Below are 18,667 nucleotides of genomic sequence, written 5' to 3'. Positions count from 1 at the left end.
TCTTCTTCTTCTTCTTCTTCTTCTCCTGCAAAAAACGACTTCTGATAAATACAATTACAAAAATACCCCCGAAACCAAAGTTTTTCCGTTCAGTGCCAAAGTTCATTTTTGTGTGTGTGTGTAGTGGAAGTCTGGGGAAATCCTTGACGCCATGAAGTAGGAGTCCAGCGCTTCGACAGCCCTTTCGACAAGGAAGGTGTGTAGGCAAAAAGCAACACAATGCTATTTCGCGACAGGGAAGGGCAGTATAGCCCTGTTTCACCTGTGGCTTTAACAAGCTTCGCTGATCTGGAATAATTCATACATAGCAATAGCTGAACTTTTTCCCTGCAGGTTAGGTTCTATTGCTATGTGTGAATGATTCCAGATCGGCGAAGCTTGTTAAAGCCACAGGCGAAACAGGGCTATATGCGCTTCCCTGTTGCGCAATTGCGCAGCTTTTCATCTCCACACCCTCCTTGCTGAAAGACTGTCGAAGCGTTGGACTCCGACTTCACGGCTTGTCAAGGATTTCCCCCGGACTTCCACTACACGAAAAATTGAACTCTGGCATGGAACGGAAGGACTTTGGCTTCGGGTATTTTGTAATCGTATTTAACAGAAGTATTGTTGTTTTTGGAGGAAGCAATCTGTAGAAAGGTTTTCATAATTGAGGCTGGTTTTTCGTGGATGCCTTCGGACTTTGTTCCGGCTTCACTTTTCCACTTTACTCTTTGTGTTCCTCTCAATCCCCAGGTGGGGGCAGGGATCCCCCGGTTTGGAGGCCCACCCCCTCTTCAACATCATCAGAAAGCGGCGGGGAGGGGGAATGTCTGTTGGGCACTCCGTTATGTCCCATGGAGACCGATTCCCATAGGGAATAACGGAGAATTGATCCGCGCGTATCTGGGGCTGGGGGGGGGCTCTTGTTTGAGGTAGAGGCACCAAATGCCTCCAATGCCTCTCCTCAAGAGACCCTCCAAATTTCAAAAAGATTGGCTTGAGGGGTCCAATTCTATGAGCCCCCAAAGAAGGTGCCCCCAAAGAAGGCATTTAAAAGGTATGCAGTCCCTTGAAATGTGACAGCCAGAACTCCCTTTGGAGTTCAATGATGCTTGTCGCAACCTTGCTCCTGGCTCCGCCCCCAATGTCTCCTGGCTCCACCCCCAAAGTCCCCAGATATTTCTTGAATTGGACCTGGCAACCCTAAGTGCTTCCTTTAAGCCAGGGACCTGCCACACTTGTTTAATGCAAGAGCCGCATTGAAAAAATGTCAGATATTTGAGAGTGGAGGAAGGAAGGAAATAGATAGGGATAGAGAGGTGGAAAGGAAGCAACTTTAACTTTAAATGCATTCCCCAAGCTGCTGGCTTGGCCTGGAGAAGTGATTTAAAGAGACAAATGCCTCCTCCAAGCTGGCCAACAGGGTGGTGGGAGCTTCGAGAGCCACACGACACGTGTGAAAGAGCCACATGTGGCTCTTGAGCCACAGTTTGGCCACCTCTGCTCTAAGCTGAGTTGGTGTGAGCTAGCTCACAGATGTCTTAGCTCAGGAAGGAGGACCCCAGAGTACAATAATTTACGCAGTCGCTCAGAATTTTAACAGCAGTAGCTCACAAAGTAGAATTTTGCTCACAAGACTCTGCCGCTTAGAGGGAAACATCGCTGACAAACTTCTCTGCCCTGTTGTTGGCCCTCCTGAGGAACTGGTTGGTCACTGTGTGAGATCAGATGCTGATCTAGATGGACAGTTGGTCTGATACAGGAAGGAGACAGATTTGGCCCTTCTTTTGGGCTTTCGATGCTGGATTTCTAATCGCAGGGAGTTTTCCAACATAAGAGTTGTGAGACAGATTGGACCCTTCCTCCTGGGCTTTTGATGCTAGCTTTCTAATAGCAGGGCATTTTCCAACCTAGAGGAGCTTTCCCAAATGCAATCCTACACCTTGGGTTTTTGCTGCCTCCGTCTGCTGGTGGCACGACCCAGGCCGTAAGGTGTGTTTCCAGCTGAAAGCAAACCCCTTGCCATTTTGTTGACTTCTTTCCTGCTAACAGTGAGACGTTTTAAGCGCCTTCGTCTCTCAGCCAATGACTGTGACGCTCTGAGCCAGAGCCCAGAAGGCACCGCAGCTTTGACACAGCCCTTCAGCCAGACGCAGAGCAGACGAGAGTCCCAACCGGGGTCTCTACCCTACTTACCGGACCAAGAGGCGACCAATAGGTACGGCAGCGTCTTGACTTCTGGCATTCTTGGAAGTCCTTTTTCCACCAAATAAGTCATTAACAGGTGCATTTAGAGATGTAAAATTTCCAGAAATTTTGAAGCTCTGAAAAAAAACCCCTAGTTTTTTTTCCCGTTTCCCCCCCCCCTCCCCCGCCCGGAAAAAAACGGAAATTTTCGGAAAAATGGAAAAAAATGCTACATTAGCACTTCTTTTTTCTTTTCCAGATTGGAAGCCGTTCTGTTACTCGAGGAACATAGAAATATGACAATTTTACTTGGCATGAAATTATCACGACTAGCTTCTTAAAAACATCGTGTCTCCAAACCATTATTGCAAACAGAATTTACTTTTTAAATAACATTTATTTGTAATCGTAACAAATGGAGCAACAATCTCCTGAACTGTTTACTAGTTTATGTGGAACAGACAAAAAAAACCCCTCCACAAAACAATTTTTAAAAATCCAGAAGTAACCATTATTCATATTTCCTCTCCACAGTATTAAATAAAAATAAAAAAACTCATTCTCATAAAAAGAATTGAAGAGGGGGAAAGTGTATCGAAGGGAGTGTAGGACTAGGTTTCAGTGAATGGGCATGACCTAGGACTTGCTTGTCCTCAGTGCACAGAAGTTAGAATACTCTGATGAAGAAGAAGAAGAAGATATTGGATTTATATCCTGCCCTCCACTCCGAAGAGTCTCAGAGCGGCTCACAATCTCCTTTACCTCCCCCCCCCACAACAGACACCTGTGAGTAGATGAAGATATTGGATTTATATCCCGCCCTCCACTCGAAGAGTCTCAGAGCGGCTCACAATCTCCTTTACCTCCCCCCCCCCCACAACAGACACCCTGTGAGGTAGATGAAGATATTGGATTTATATCCCGCCCTCCACTCCGAAGAGTCTCAGAGCGGCTCACAATCTCCTTTACCTCCCCCCCCACAACAGACACCCTGTGAGGGTAGATGAAGATATTGGATTTATATCCCACTCTCCACTGCGAAGAGTCTCAGAGCGGCTCACAATCTCCTTTACCTCCCCCCCCTCCCACAACAGACACCCTGTGAGGTAGATAAAGGTATTGGATTTATATCCCGCCCTCCACTCCAAAGAGTCTCAGAGCGGCTCACAATCTCCTTTCCTTTCCTCCCCCACAACAGACACCCTGTGAGGTAGATGAAGATATTGGATTTATATCCCGCCCTCCACTCCGAAGAGTCTCAGAGCGGCTCACAATCTCCTTTACCTTCCCCCCTCCCCACAACAGACACCCTGTGAGGTAGATGAAGATATTGGATTTATATCCCGCCCTCCTCTCCAAAGAGTCTCAGAGCGGCTCACAATCTCCTTTATCTTCCTCCCCCGCAACAGACACCCTGTGAGGTGGGTGGAACTGGAGAGGGCTCACAGCAGCTGCCCTTTCAAGGACAACCTCTGCCAGAGCTCTGGCTGACCCCAGGCCATGCCAGCAGGTGCAAGTGGAAGAGTGGGGAATCCAACCCGGTTCTCCCAGATAAGAGAGCTCTGGCTGACCCAAGGCCATTCCAGCAGGTGCAAGTGGAGGAGTGGGGAATCAAACCCGGTTCTCCCAGATAAGAGAGCTAGGGCTGACCCAAGGTCATTCCAGCAGGTGCAAGTGGAAGAGTGGGGAATCAAACCCAGTTCTCCCAGATAAGAGTCCACACACTTCACTACACCAGACTGGCTCTCCATACATACATATTTTTTTAGAAATGATTTGGAAAAAATATTTAAACACCTTATCTTAAAATATTTTATTCATCAAGTTAAAATAAAGCATTCCATAATCAATTTTTGTTGGGTTTTTTTCAATTTTTCCAGTTTTTTGGAAAAAAACTTGGAAAAAACCCAAACTTTCCCCTCCAGATTTTTCCAGGTTTTTTCTGGGCCTTCACATCCCTAGGTGCATTTCCTGCCTGGGGCAAATAATGCCCTGTATACTTGGTGCTGGGGGGGGGGGGGGGGGGACAGTGGGAGGGCTTCTGGAGTTCTGGCTCCACTGGTGGACCTCCTAATGGCGCCTGGGTTTTGACCACCATTGGACTGGTTTGGCTACTGGCCTGGTCCACACCTTCTCCTACACCTGGGGCAATGCTGCTCTGTATTCTTGGTGCTTGGTGGGGCCACAGTGGGAGAGCTTCTGGAGTTCTGGCCCTGCTGGTGGACCTCCTGAGGGCACCTGGGTTTTGGCCACTGTGTGATACAGAGCGTTGGACTGGATGGGCCGTTGGTGGGAAAGTCAGAAGGACTTCTCCATGCGCTCTTTATTCCCAGGCAGGACCTTATGGGAGAAGATGGTCTTTCAGATAGCCGTATAAGGGCTTTGAAAGACAAAACCAGCCCCTTGAATTGGGCTCAGGAAAAAATTGGTAGCCAGTGTAATTGCTATACTCATGGGCTTACTTGCCCTAGGTAGCTGGCCCCAACCAGCAGTCTTGCAGCAGCATTTGACATGAGCTGCAGCTTCTGAACAGTCTTCAAGGAGAGCCCCAAGTCGAGCACATAGCAGTAGTCCAGTCTAGACGCAACTAAAGCATAAATTATTGTGGGTAGAGCCGACTGAACCAGGAACGGGCACAGTTGACACAACAGCATCTTCTTATATTTGGAAGCTGCTTCAATATTCTTCCTTTCTCTGTCTCTCCAAGGAACAGGCCACCAGAGTACCATCACTGATTACTTCAAAAGCAAAGCGCACCCCTCCCCATTTGCGACTGGCAGGCCCAAAAGCGACAAAATCAAAGCTGAGGATCTCCCGGAATCCTGTTCCCTTCTTGGTGAGGAACAAGACATGGCCCCAACGGCTTCTGGGAAACGGCCATGTTTCTCTCTCAGTGCCTGCCACACAGACAGCAGCCAATGGGACCAGGCGACTCCAACGTTGTCAGACGGGGTTTCCGAGCAATCTCCAGACCAGGCCGGCGTCAAAGAGGAAGTCGACGACGCAGACTCCGATCCGCTTCCGGACGCTTGTTTTGGGCTCCTGGGAACCCCGCCCTGGGCAGAGCCTCAAGGGCACATCGACAAACTGCCGGATGAAGTCTTAAGGGGCATCTTTGCCGTTTTGCCCGCTGTGGAACTCTACCAGAGCCTCAGCCTGGTGTGCCATCGCTGGCGGCGGATCATCTCCAATCCACAGGTGAGCAGCACTTTAGTGGCTTATTAGAGAGCTTCAGAGAGCCAGTTTGGTGTAGGGGTTAAGTGTGCAGACTTTAATCTGGGAGAACCGGGTTTGATTCCCCACTCCTCCACTTGCACCTGCTGGAATGGCCTTGGGTCAGCCATAGCTCTTGCAGAGATGTCCTTGAAAGGGCAGCTTCTGGGAGAGCTCTCTCAGCCTCACCTACCTCACAGGGTGTCTGTTGTGGGGAAGGAAGGGAAAGGAGATTGTAGGCCGCTCTGGGACTCTGTTCTTGAAAGGGCAGTTTTTGTCAGAGCTCTCTCAGCCCCACCTACCTCACAGGGTGTCTGTTGTGGGGGAGGAGGATAAAGGAGATTGTGAGCTGCTCTGAGTGGAGGGCAGAATATAAATTCAATGTCATCTTATCAGAAGGGGTCGCATTCAGTGGGTTTTTTCCTCTTTCAAATGTAGTTTATTGAACTTTGAATTTTCTTATACAACAAAAAAGATGACACACAAAGGTAAGTATTAAATAAATTGTACAAGTGTGCAAACTTAAATGTAAATACAAGGACTGTCAGGGGTTTTGCACAATAATATTTGTACAGCTAATAATAATTTAAACAATAATTTAAAAAATAACATTCATAACCTTAAGGAAGTCAAAATATTGCTCAACTGTTAAAAGGATTGGGTAGGAGGTGATGGGAAAGACCTTCACCTAAGACCCTGGAGAGCCATGAAGTGGCGCTGTGGCTCAGTGGCAGAGCATCTGCTTGGCATGCAGAAGGTCCCAGGTTCAATCCCCAGCATCTCCAGTTAAAAGGACAAGGCAGGAGGTGGTGGGAAAGACCTCCGCCTGAGACCCTGAAGAGCCATGAAGTGGGGTTGTGGCTCAGTGGCAGAGCCTCTGTTTGGCATGCAGAAGGTCCCAGGTTCAATCCCCAGCATCTCCAGTTAAAAGGACAAGGCAGGAGGTGGTGGAAAAGACCTCCGCCTGAGACCCTGAAGAGCCATGAAGTGGGGTTGTGGCTCAGTGGCAGAGCCTCTGTTTGGCATGCAGAAGGTACCAGGTTCAATCCCCAGCACCTCGTTAGAAGGACCAGGCAGGAGGTGATGGGAAAGACTTCTATCTGAGCCCCGGGGAGAGGGTAACATAATTTCACATGTTCAAGGCAGGGGGTATCCTCTTTCCATCTCTCTCTTTGTCTTTCTCCCCTTCCCATATCCCTTTCTTCTGTCACTCCCCAAAAGCTTTACGGCAAGCAGGAGTTTTGAACGTAGAGCCGCTGGGATCCCAGCCTGATGTCTAACCACTGCACCGTCCTGTCCCTCTTTACGTCCAGTTTTAAAAGCAATCTGATGCGTTCCTTTGCCGTTTTCAGTTCATCCCCTGGAAGAAGCTGTACCTTCAGTATCTGAAGGCGGAAAGTCACGCCCTGCTGACGGTGAAGGCCATTCAGCGCCGGTACAGCCTAACTAGAGAGGAGAACCAGTGCATGCTGGGATTGATACGGTGAGCATGCCTTCGTAAACGAGGCCGCAGTGATCCCCTGGGCTTCTCGTTGTCTGTCTGCCCGCTCTGTATCCCGTCTTCTCTGCAAAGGGGTCAGGTCAAAAGTGCAGCAGTTTTATTTTTTGCACATAACAACCTGCCAGGAGCAGAAAAGGACCAACAGCATTTGTTTCTACTCTTCCCCCCCCGCTCCCCCCAATACTTGGAATCATGGGTGGAATTCTAGCAGGAACTCCTTTGCCTATTAGGCCACCCCCCCCCCCCCCCCCCGCGATGTAGCCAATCCTCCTGGAGCTTACAGCAGGCCCTGTACGAAGAGCCCTGTAAGGAATTCTAGCAGGACCTCCTTTGCCTATTAGGCCACACACCCCTCATGCAGCCAATCCTCCTGGAGCTCTCAGCAGGCCCTGTACGAAGAGCCCTGTAAGGAATTCTAGCAGGACCTCCTATGCCTATTAGGCCACACACCCCTGATGTAGCCAGTCCTCCTGGAGCTTACAGCAGGCCCTGTACGAAGAGCCCTGTAAGGAATTCTAGCAGGACCTCCTTTGCCTATTAGGCCACACACCCCTCATGCAGCCAATCCTCCTGGAGCTTACAGCAGGCCCTGTACGAAGAGCCCTGTAAGGAATTCTAGCAGGACCTCCTTTGCCTATTAGGCCACACCCCCCTGATGCAGCCAATCCTCCTGGAGCTTCCAGCAGGCCCTGTACGAAGAGCCCTGTAAGGAATTCTAGCAGGACTTCCTTTGCCTATTAGGCCACACCCCACTGATGCAGCCAATCCTCCTGGAGCTTCCAGCAGGCCCTGTACGAAGAGCCCTGTAAGGAATTCTAGCAGGACCTCCTTTGCCTATTAGGCCACACACCCCTGATGCAGCCAATCCTCCTGGAGCTTCCAGCAGGCCCTGTACGAAGAGCCCTGTAAGGAATTCTAGCAGGACCTCCTTTGCCTATTAGGCCACACTCCCCTGATGCAGCCAATCCTCCTGGAGCTTCCAGCAGGCCCTGTACGAAGAGCCCTGTAAGGAATTCTAGCAGGACCTCCTTTGCCTATTAGGCCACACCCCCCTGATGCAGCCAATCCTCCTGGAGCTTCCAGCAGGCCCTGTACCAAAAGCCCTGTAAGGAATTCTAGCAGGACCTCCTTTGCCTATTAGGCCACACCCCCCTGATGCAGCCAATCCTCCTGGAGCTCTCAGTAGGCCCTGTATGAAGAGCCCTGTAAGGAATTCTAGCAGGACCTCCTTTGCCTATTAGGCCACACCCCCCTGATGCAGCCAATCCTCCTGGAGCTCTCAGTAGGCCCTGTATGAAGAGCCCTGTAAGGAATTCTAGCAGGACCTCCTTTGCCTATTAGGCCACACCCCCCTGATGCAGCCAATCCTCCTGGAGCTCTCAGTAGGCCCTGTATGAAGAGCCCTGTAAGGAATTCTAGCAGGACCTCCTTTGCCTATTAGGCCACACCCCCCTGATGCAGCCAATCCTCCTGGAGCTCTCAGTAGGCCCTGTATGAAGAGCCCTGTAAGGAATTCTAGCAGGACCTCCTTTGCCTATTAGGCCACACCCCCCTGATGCAGCCAATCCTCCTGGAGCTCTCAGTAGGCCCTGTATGAAGAGCCCTGTAAGGAATTCTAGCAGGACCTCCTTTGCCTATTAGGCCACACACCCCTGATGCAGCCAATCCTCCTGGAGCTCTCAGTAGGCCCTGTATGAAGAGCCCTGTAAGGAATTCTAGCAGGACCTCCTTTGCATATTAGCTACACCCCCCTGATTTAGCCAATCCTCCTGGAGCTTACAGTAGGCCCTGTATGAAGAGCCCTGTAAGGAATTCTAGCAGTGAAGGCCATTCAGCGCCGGTACAGCCTAACCAAAGAGGAGAACCAGTGCATGCTGGGATTGATACGGTGAGCCTGCCTTCGCAAACGAGGCCGCAGTGATCCATTGGGCTTCTTTTTGTCTGTCTGCCCGCTCTGTATCCCGTCTTCTCTGCAAAGGGGTCAGGTCAAAAGTGCAGCAGTTTTATTTTTTGCACATAACAACCTGCCAGCTGCAGAAAAGGACCAGCATTTGTTTCTACTCTTCCCCCCCCCCTCCCCTCCCCAATACTTGGAATCAGGGGTGGAATTCTAGCAGGACCTCCTTTGCCTATTAGGCCACACCCCCCTGATGCAGCCAATCCTCCTGGAGCTTACAGCAGGCCCTGTAAGGAATTCTAGCAGGACCTCCTTTGCCTATTAGGCCACACACCCCTGATGTAGCCAATCCTCCTGGAGCTTACAGCAGGCCCTGTACGAAGAGCTCTGTAAGGAATTCTAGCAGAACCTCCTTTGCATATTAGGCCACACACCCCTGATGTAGCCAATCCTCCTGGAGCTTACAGCAGGCCCTGTACGAAGAGCTCTGTAAGGAATTCTAGCAGAACCTCCTTTGCATATTAGGCCACACACCCCTGATGCAGCCAATCCTCCTGGAGCTCTCAGCGGGCCCTGTACGAAGAGCCCTGTAAGGAATTCTAGCAGGAACTCCTTTGCCTATTAGGCCACACACACACACACACACACCCGATGTAGCCAATCCTCCAAGAGCTTACAGGGCTCTTCTTGCAGGGCCTACTGCATCAGGGGTGTGTGGCCAGGGGTGGAATTCTAGCAGGAGCTCCTTTGCCTATTAGGCCACACACCCCTGATGTAGCCAATCCTCCAAGAGCTTACAAGGCTCTTTTTTGTAAGCTCTTGGAGGATTGGCTACATCAGGGGGGCATGGCCTAATAGGCAAAGGAGCTCCTGTTAGAATTCCACCCCTGCTTGGAATGCATTTCCAATAAGGACACAGAGCTCAAAAGCCTCTGAAGTACTGATGACTCAATGGTAAACAACGCATCAGGCGTGGTGCTCTCTCCCAACAACACAACAACGTCATTTCTGGAAGTGACATCGCGTCCATGGCAACACATGACTCTCTGGGCAAAAACTCTATGGTACTTGAGGGGTGGTCAATGGTAGCTCTCCAGATGTCTTTTGCCTACAACTCCCATCAGCCCCAGCTAGCATGGCCAATGACTGGGGCTGATGGCATTTGTAGGCAAAAAAAACATCTGGAGAGCTACCGTTGGCTACCCCTGCTCTATGGTAAAAATTGCTTCTACCAATCAGCTATTTGCCCAAATACCAGAGTGCCCCCATTTTGCTGGTGAGGGATGATGTCATTTCCGGTGCCTGCCTCCTCCCTGCTGCCAGCAAGTCCTTCTCCCCCTACCCCACCCATGGCCAGGGGGCACCAGGCAACCATGTGCTGAGCTGTGGTTCTATCTTCTTGTTCACCCAGGTGTGTAGCAGCCATTAAGAACCATCAGCGCCGAGACTCAGAAGCCATCTTGGAGTGTTTGAAGAGCCACCCGCTGTTTCGTGTGGCCGAAATCTGTGTTGTGAAGCGACTGCCTGATTTGGAAAGCCCGCACGAGGGGGTACGTCCTGAGTCTTTGCACAGTGAGAGGACTTCTAGTGACCTGGCTCCATTGGTGGACTTCCTGATGGCACCTGGTTTGTTTGGCCACTGTGTGACACAGAATGTTGGACTGGATGGGCCATTGGCCTGATCCAGCATGGCTTCTCTTCTGTTCTTATGTTACTCAGAGCGCTGGACTAAATGGGCCATTGACCTGATCCAACATGGCTTCTCTTCTGTTCTTATGTGACACAGAATGCTGGACTGGATGGGCCATTGGCCTGATCCAACATGGCTTCTCTTATGTTCTTATGTGACACAGAGTGTTGGACTGGATGGGCCGTTGGCCTGATCCAACATGGCTTCTCTTATGTTCTTATGTTACTCAGAGTGCTGGACTGGATGGGCCACTGGCCTGATCCAACATAACTTCTCTTCTGTTCTTATGTTACTCAGAGCGTTGGACTAAATGGGCCATTGGCCTGATCCAACATGGCTTCTCTGATGTTCTTCTGTGACACAGAGGGTTCGACTGGATGGGACACTGGCCTGATCCAACATGGCTTCTCTTCTGTTCTTATGTGACACAGAGTGCTGGACTGGATGGGCCATTGGCCTGATCCAACATGGCTTCTCTTATGTTCTTATGTTACTCAGAGTGCTGGACTGGATGGGCCACTGGCCTGATCCAACATAGCTTCTCTTCTGTTCTTATGTTACTCAGAGCGTTGGACTGGATGGGCCATTGGCCTGATCCAACATGGCTTCTCTTCTGTTCTTCTGTGACACAGAGTGTTGGACAGGATGGGCTATTCTGGCGGGGGAGGGCGAGATATAAGAATAAAATTTACTTTACTTTACTTACTTTACTATTGGCCTGATCCAACATGGCTTCTCTTCTGTTATGTGACACAGAGTGCTGGACTGGATGGGCCACTGGCCTGATCCAACATGGCTTCTCTTATGTTCTTATGTTACTCAGAGTGCTGGACTAAATGGGCCATTGGCCTGATCCAACATGGCTTCTCTTATGTTCTTCTGTGACACAGAGTGTTGGACTGGATGAGCCATTGGCCTGATCCAACATGGCTTCTCTTATGTTCTTCTGTGACACAGAGTGTTGGACTGGATGGGACAATGGCCTGATCCATCATGGCTTCTCTTATGTTCTTCTGTGACACAGAGTGTTGGACTGGATGGGACAATGGCCTGATCCAACATGGCTTCTCTTCTGTTCTTCTGTGACACAGAGTGCTGGACTAAATGGGCCATTGGCCTGATCCAACATGGCTTCTCTTATGTTCTTCTGTGACACAGAGTGTTGGACTGGATGGGCCACTGGCCTGATCCATCATGGCTTCTCTTATGTTCTTCTGTGACACAGAGTGTTGGACTGGATGGGACAATGGCCTGATCCAACATGGCTTCTCTTCTGTTCTTCTTTGACACAGAGTGTTGGACTGGATGGGCCATTGGTGTAGTGGTTAAGTGTGCGGACTCTTATCTGGGAGAACCGGGTTTGATTCCCCACTCCTCCACTTGCACCTGCTGGAATGGCCTTGGGTCAGCCATAGCTCTGGCAGAGGTTGTCCTTGAAAGGGCAGCTGCTGGGAGAGCCCTCTCCAGCCCCACCCACCTCACAGGGTGTTTGTTGTGGGGGAGGAAGGTAAAGGAGATTGTGAGCCGCTCTGAGACTCTTCGGAGTGGAGGGCGGGATATAAATCCAATATCTTCTTCTTCTTCTTCTTCATCCAACATGACTTCTCTTATGTTCTTATGTCACACAGAGTGTTGGACTGAATGGGCCATTGGCCTGATCCAACATGGCTTCTCCTATGTAACACAGAGTGTTGTACTGGATGGGCCACTGGCCTGATCCAGCATGGCTTCTCTTCTGTTCTTATGTGACAGGAAATAGCAAACCACCTCTGTTCATCTCTTGCCTTGAAAACCGTTCGGGGTTGTCTTAAGTGGGCTGTGACTTGATGGTGCTTTACACACACAAGGACCAATTGACAAAGCTCTCTTTTTTAATGTTTCTTTCCCTCTCTTTAGATACCAAACGTCTGGGCTGTGATGGCAGCCATCGTGCTCTTCTCGGGATCCCTCGCTGACATCCAGAAACTGGTGACTTGCCTTCAGAGACCTGGTTCTACCCTCTCACTGGTGGATATAACAGAAGCCTTATATTGCATGGCTACCCTTCTCCACAGCATGAGGGACAATGGAGTCAATGTCAGTAACCGGTATGTGTGCAGAAAAAAGGGGGTGCTTAGCAAGTGCAGGCAGGGGGTGGTTGAAGTTATGGAGGGGTTCTGAGATGCATGTAAAGTGGTGGGGGCTACAAGAGGGGGCAGCTTCAAGAGGGGATTGGATAAGCATATCAAGCAGAGGTCTATAGTGCCTATTAGCCACTCTTGTATTCTTGGTGCTTGGAGGGCAAGAGTGCGAGGGCTTCTGGTGTTCTGGCCCCACTGGTGGACTGCCGGATGGCCTCTGGGTTTTGGCCACTGTGTGATACAGAGTGTTGGACTGGATGGGCCATTGGCCTGATGAAACATGGCTTCTCTTATGTTCTTATGTGACACACAGTGTTGGACTGGATGGGCCATTGGCCTGATCCATCATGGCTTCTCTTCTGTTCTTATGTGACACAGAGTGTTGGACTGGATGGGCCATTGGCCTGATCCATCATGGCTTCTCTTACGTTCTGATGTGACACAGAGTGTTGGACTGGATGGGCCATTGGCCTGATCCATCATGGCTTCTCTTATGTTCTGATGTGACACAGAGTGTTGGACTGGATGGGCCATTGGCCTGATCCATCATGGCTTCTCTTATGTTCTTATGTGACACAGAGTGTTGGACTGCATTCTATGTCCAACATTCTATGTCACATAAAAACATAAGAGAAGCCATCTTAGATCAGGCCAATGGCCCATCCAGTCCAACACTCTGTGTCACACAGTGGGCAAAAACGCCAGGTGCCTTCAGGAGGTCCACCAGTGGGGCCAGGACACTAGAAGCCCTCCCACTGTGCCCCCCCCCCACACCAAGCACCAAGAAGACAGAGCATCACTGCCCCAGACAGAGAGTTCCATCTATATCTTGTAGCTAATAGCCACTGGTGGACCTCTGCTCCAGGTGTTTATCCAAAATGATGTTTGACTTGGAACATCAGGGGAGGGATGGTGGCTCAGTAGAAGAGCCATCTGCTTGGTAAGCAGAAGGTCCCAGGTTCAATCCCCGGCATCTCCAAATCAAAAGGATCCAGGCAAATAGGCATGAAAAACCTCAGCTTGAGACCCTGGAGAGCCGCTGCCAGTCTGAGTAGAGGAGACTGACTTTGATGGACCCAGGGTCTGATTCAGTAGAAGGCAGCTTCATACGTTCATATATATATAACCTCTCAACATTTTGAAATTGCTCACTCCCAGCAGCCATTTTGTGTTTGGTCCCGCCTCTGACAGCAGCCATTTTGTTTTGCTGCCAGCTAACCGTTTTAGAGTTCCCAGCCTGCCCACAGACTCCAGAAGCTCAAGGAACCCTCCCCCTAACCCCACTGGCTCCTTCAGTTTCTCACTTTCCTCTCGTAGGATTCACTACAACATTTTCTACTGCCTGTGCCAAATGGAGAACTCAAACTGCGGCCCAGCGGTCGTCAAACCAGAGGTGCCCAGCTGCAGCTACGATGGTGGCCATGGATGCAGGTACTGCCCATCTGTGGCGCCCCCTGTCGGTGCCCCCACCCCCCGGGGCCTCTGCCATGGTAGGGGAGGGAGGCTCAGAGGTCTTCAGGCCTCAGAAATATGGAGCAGGGCTGAGTTACCGCACTCAGTTCCCTCTACGTCGCAGATTACTGTCACCGGGCCCTGTTTCCCTTCTTTCTCTCTTTCTCTCTCCGTCTTCACGCGGCCCTTCCTCCGCCTCTCCTTTCCTCCCCGGCCAGCAGCGTTAATCCCCCCCCCCCTTTTGGGGGGGAAAAATTAACTTTTATTGGATTTTGCAGCGTTGCATAGGTATAATAGAAATAACACAATAGAAAACAAAGCAGGAGTCAAGTGGCACCTTGAAGACCAACCAGTTTTTATTGAGAATGTCAGCTTTCGTGTGCTCTTAAGCACACTTCATCAGATGAGGAATCCAGCACAGTGAGCAAAGCCATACAGAGCTGAGCAGAGCCGTACAGAGCTGGAAGGCAGTGGCCCAGAATGCAACAAGGGGCAGAGACTGACCAAGAGAGAGATCTTGGGGTCGTGGTAGATAACTCACTGAAAATGTCGAGACAGTGTGCGTCTGCAATAAAAAAGGCCAACGCCATGCTGGGAATTATTAGGAAGGGAATTGATAACAAATCAGCCAGTATCCTAATGCCCCTGTAGAAATCAATGGTGTGGTCTCATTTGGAGTACTGTGTGCAGTTCTGGTCGCCGCACCTCAAAAAGGATATTATAGCAATAAAAATGGGCTGGTCTTAAAGGTGCCCCTTGACTCCTGTTTTGTTCAGCTGCTTCACACCAACACGGCTGCCCGCTTGGTTCTAAAGGCTGCCCGTCCTTTATCTCCATTTCATTATTTTTCCATTGGACTGCATATGAAGCAGTGCGCATGCACACATAAGCTCATGCCTTGGTCCTAAAAGTGCTTTCTTGGTCCTAAAAAGGGGTGGCCGAAGTTGCTTCACTTAAGAACCACACAGATGTTTGGAGATAGATCTGCTATCTGTCTACTAGACATACTGCTGTTTTGCTGCTTTCGCATGCTCCTGCTGCTCAGATCAAAGGTTTGCTCAAGTTAATTTTACTGCATGCTGCTGTTTTGTTGCTTTCGCATGCCCAGGCTGCTCAGATCAAAGCTTTGCTCAATTTGTTAATTTTACTATTCTGTCATTGTACTATTTTGCATTCGAAACCACCGCCTACCAGATAATTTTATTTCACTGTCATTGGTTCTTTAATCTGTCCCATGTTGCATTCTGGGCCCCTGCCTACCAGCTCTGTATGGCTCTGCTCAGCTCTGTACGGCTTTGCTCGCTGCGCTGGATTGCTCGTCTGTGGAAGTGTGCTTAGAAAGCTGACGTTCTGAATAAAAATGGGTTGGTCTTAAAGGTGCGCCTTGACTCCTGCTTCGTTCAACTGCTTCAGGCCAACACGGCTGCCCGCTTGGATCTATGTACAATAGACAACAGGATAACATAAACTTAAACAAAGGACAAACGGTGCCGTGCAAACTAGAACGAGTTTCAAGCCAAGAATAAAGTTGCATAAGAATAGTATGGTTTCAAAACAGGATTTTACTTCATTCTTGCAAGGACATAGTGATAGAATTTCTTGGTATAGGGTTCTCCGGTTGAAGGAATTTGCGTATTCAGGTTCCGTGCCTCTTTTTTCTAGGATTGGGGCCATTTGGAGACAAAACGTAGATAGGATTAGTATGGATTTGATTGGTCCAGACCAGATGTGATCTTATCCATGACCAGATGGTCCCAGATTTTGGAAAGGCAGAGGTCAGTGGTAAGGAGTTTAGGACTCTTCCAGCTCTATGATATTACAGACTTGGCTGAAGTGAGGAGAATGCTCAGTAGAGGGCATTTATGGGTTGCTATTTTAGTGATTTGCCAGTGATTAAGAACATAAGAACATAAGAGAAGCCATGTTAGATCAGGCCAGTGGCCCATCCAGTCCAACACTCTGTGTCACATAAAAACATAAGAGAAGCCATGTTGGATCAGGCCAGTGGCCCATCCAGTCCAACACTCTGTGTCACATAAGAGAAGCCATGTTGGATCAGGCCAGTGGCCCATCCAGTCCAACACTCTGTGTCACATAAGAATATAAGAGAAGCCATGTTGGATCAGGCCAATGGCCCATCCAGTCCAACACTCTGTGTCACATAAGAACATAAGAGGAGCCATGTTGGATCAGGCCAGTGGCCCATCCAGTCCAACACTCTGTGTCACACAGTGGCCCCAAAAAATTATATATTGAGCAGGATTAGCATGGGATCCATTGGGAGTGTGGTTTCAGTTGAAACGCTTGGGGCTCTTCAGCAGGGAAAAACGTTGACTATGGGGTCACATGATAGAGGTTTACAAGATAATGCCTGGGATGGAGAAAGTAGAGAAAGAAGTTCTTTTCTCCCTTTCTCACAATACAAAAACTTGTGGGCATTCGATGAAACTGCTGAGCAGTTGGGTTAAAACGGATAAAAGGAAGTACTTGTTCACCCAAAGGGTGATTAACATGTGGAATTCACTGCCACAGGAGGTGGTGGCGGCTACAAGCATAGCCAGCTTCAAGAAGGGTTTGGATAAAATTATGGAGCAGAGGTCCATCAGTGGCTTTTAGCCACAGCATATTATTGGAACTCTCTGGGGCAATTCATGCTCTGTATTCTTGGTGCTTGTGGGGGGGCAAAGTGGAAGGGCTTCTAGCCCCACTTGTGAACATCGTGATGGCACTTGAGATTTTTTGGCCACTGTGTGACACAGAGTGTTGGACTGGAGGGGCCATTGGCCTGATCCAACATGGCTTCTCTTCTGTTCTTATGTGACACAGAGTGTTGGACTGGATGGGCCATTGGCCTGATCTAACATGGCTTCTCTTATGTTCTTACGTGACACAGAGTGTTGGACTGGGTGGGCCATTGGCCTGATCTAACATGGCTTCTCTTATGTTCTTACGTGACACAGAGTGTTGGACTGGGTGGGCCATTGGCCTGATCTAACATGGCTTCTCTTATGTTCTTACGTGACACAGAGCGTTGGACTGGATGGGCCATTGGCCTGATCTAACATGGCTTCTCTTATGTTCTTAATCACTGGCAAAGCACTAAAATAGCAACCCATAATTGTTACTCCTGCCCACTTGCCTGTCTGGCAGCTGTGGAAGGATTAGCTGAACTCTGATGTGATGTGACGGAGTGTTCACAAACACTCCACACTTCTGAAGCTATTAAAAACAGCAGAACAGTGCCGCGTGTAAAAGAAGGGAACAAGCACCTTGGCTGCGAAAAAACTTTAAATTTAACCTACCACTGAGGACATAAAATCATAGAATCATAGAGCTGGAAGGGACCCAGGAAACTCACAAAGACCTCCCCCCAGATTCACAGGATCTTTATTGCTGTCAGATGGCCATCTAGCCTCTATTTAAAAACCTCCAGGGAAGGAGAGCCCACCACCTCCCGAGGAAGCCTGTTCCGCTGAGGAACTGTTCTGACGGTCAGGAAGTTCTTCCTAACGTTGAGCTGAAAACTCTTTTGATTTAATTTCAACCCCTTGGTTCTGGTCCTACCTTCCGGAGCCACAGAAAACAATTCCACACCATCCTCTATATGACAGCCCTTCAAGTACTTGAAGATGGTGATCCTATCACCTCTCAGCCGCCTCCTCTCCAGGCTAAACAGGCCCAGCTCCTTCAGCCTTTCCTCATAGGACTTGGTCCCCAGACCCCTCACCCTCTTCGTCGCCCTCCTCTGGACCCGTTCCAGCTTGTCTCTATCCTTCCTAAACTGCGGTGCCCCAAACTGAACACAAGACTCCAGGTGAGGTCTTACCAGAGCAGAGTAAAGCGATACCATCACTTCACGCGATCGGAACATTCTGTATGATTCCGTTCATACAGTCCAAAATGTTGTATGCTGTCTGTATGGAAGGGACCACACCAGCCAGTGAGCTTGGGATTCTGGGGGGATTGTGGGCTAGGATGCCAAGTGGACTGACTATGCACTTTAAAGCAGGGAAGAAGAGTTAAACGTCAAACAGAGGTTTACACTAACTCCAGGCCGGAACAGGGACCCCTTGGCCCTAACAACAGGTTTGCATTGCGATCTTTCTGTGCAACAGGTAGAGATGCACCAGGCGAAGAACCACGTGGGAGAACCTTCATCTGGTGAATTTCTGCTTGTTCTGCAGATAGTCAAAGCAGGACCAAGGGGAAAACCCCCAGCCATTTGCCGCTTAACAGACCTAGCAACAGCGGAATGGTGAACACGGCCGTCTCTGTTTCGTTCAGACTGAACGGTGGCGGTTGTCTCAGTCCCGGTGTAGGGTGGAAGGGCGCAAAAGGGAGACGAAGACTCTCCCCGCGAACCGTCTGTGGTTCCCGCGGGCACCGAGCACTGGGGCACATGCCGATGAGGTCCTCACCTTGTTTCTCTAGAGAGCCAGTTTGGTGTAGTGGTTAAGTGCAAAGACTCTTATCTGGGAGAACCGGGTTTGATTCCCCACGCTTCCACTTGCAGCTGCTGGAATGGCCTTGGGTCAGCCATAGCTCTCATAGGAGTTGTCCTTGAAAGGGCAGCTGCTGTGAGAGCCCTCTCAGCCCCACCCACTTCACAGGGTGTCTGTTGCGGG

General features: G+C 49.8%; 1 protein-coding gene across 1 annotated transcript in view; it reads left to right on the top strand.

Annotated features, from left to right (window-relative positions):
- Positions 1–5,019: 5,019 nt before the first annotated feature.
- FBH1 (F-box DNA helicase 1) overlaps positions 5,020–18,667 on the top strand; it is a 62,331-nt gene continuing 48,683 nt past the window's right edge. The window contains exons 1-5 of the mRNA XM_060244462.1: positions 5,020–5,367; positions 6,735–6,865; positions 10,192–10,330; positions 12,367–12,557; positions 13,908–14,021. Of these exons, the coding sequence (XP_060100445.1) occupies positions 5,020–5,367; positions 6,735–6,865; positions 10,192–10,330; positions 12,367–12,557; positions 13,908–14,021 (923 nt within the window). The remainder of the gene's footprint in view (positions 5,368–6,734; positions 6,866–10,191; positions 10,331–12,366; positions 12,558–13,907; positions 14,022–18,667) is intronic.

This window comes from Heteronotia binoei, chromosome 8, assembly GCF_032191835.1.
Source record: "Heteronotia binoei isolate CCM8104 ecotype False Entrance Well chromosome 8, APGP_CSIRO_Hbin_v1, whole genome shotgun sequence".
In the NCBI taxonomy this organism is placed as follows: domain Eukaryota; kingdom Metazoa; phylum Chordata; class Lepidosauria; order Squamata; family Gekkonidae; genus Heteronotia; species Heteronotia binoei.
This window is presented reverse-complemented; position numbering and strand designations above follow the sequence as displayed.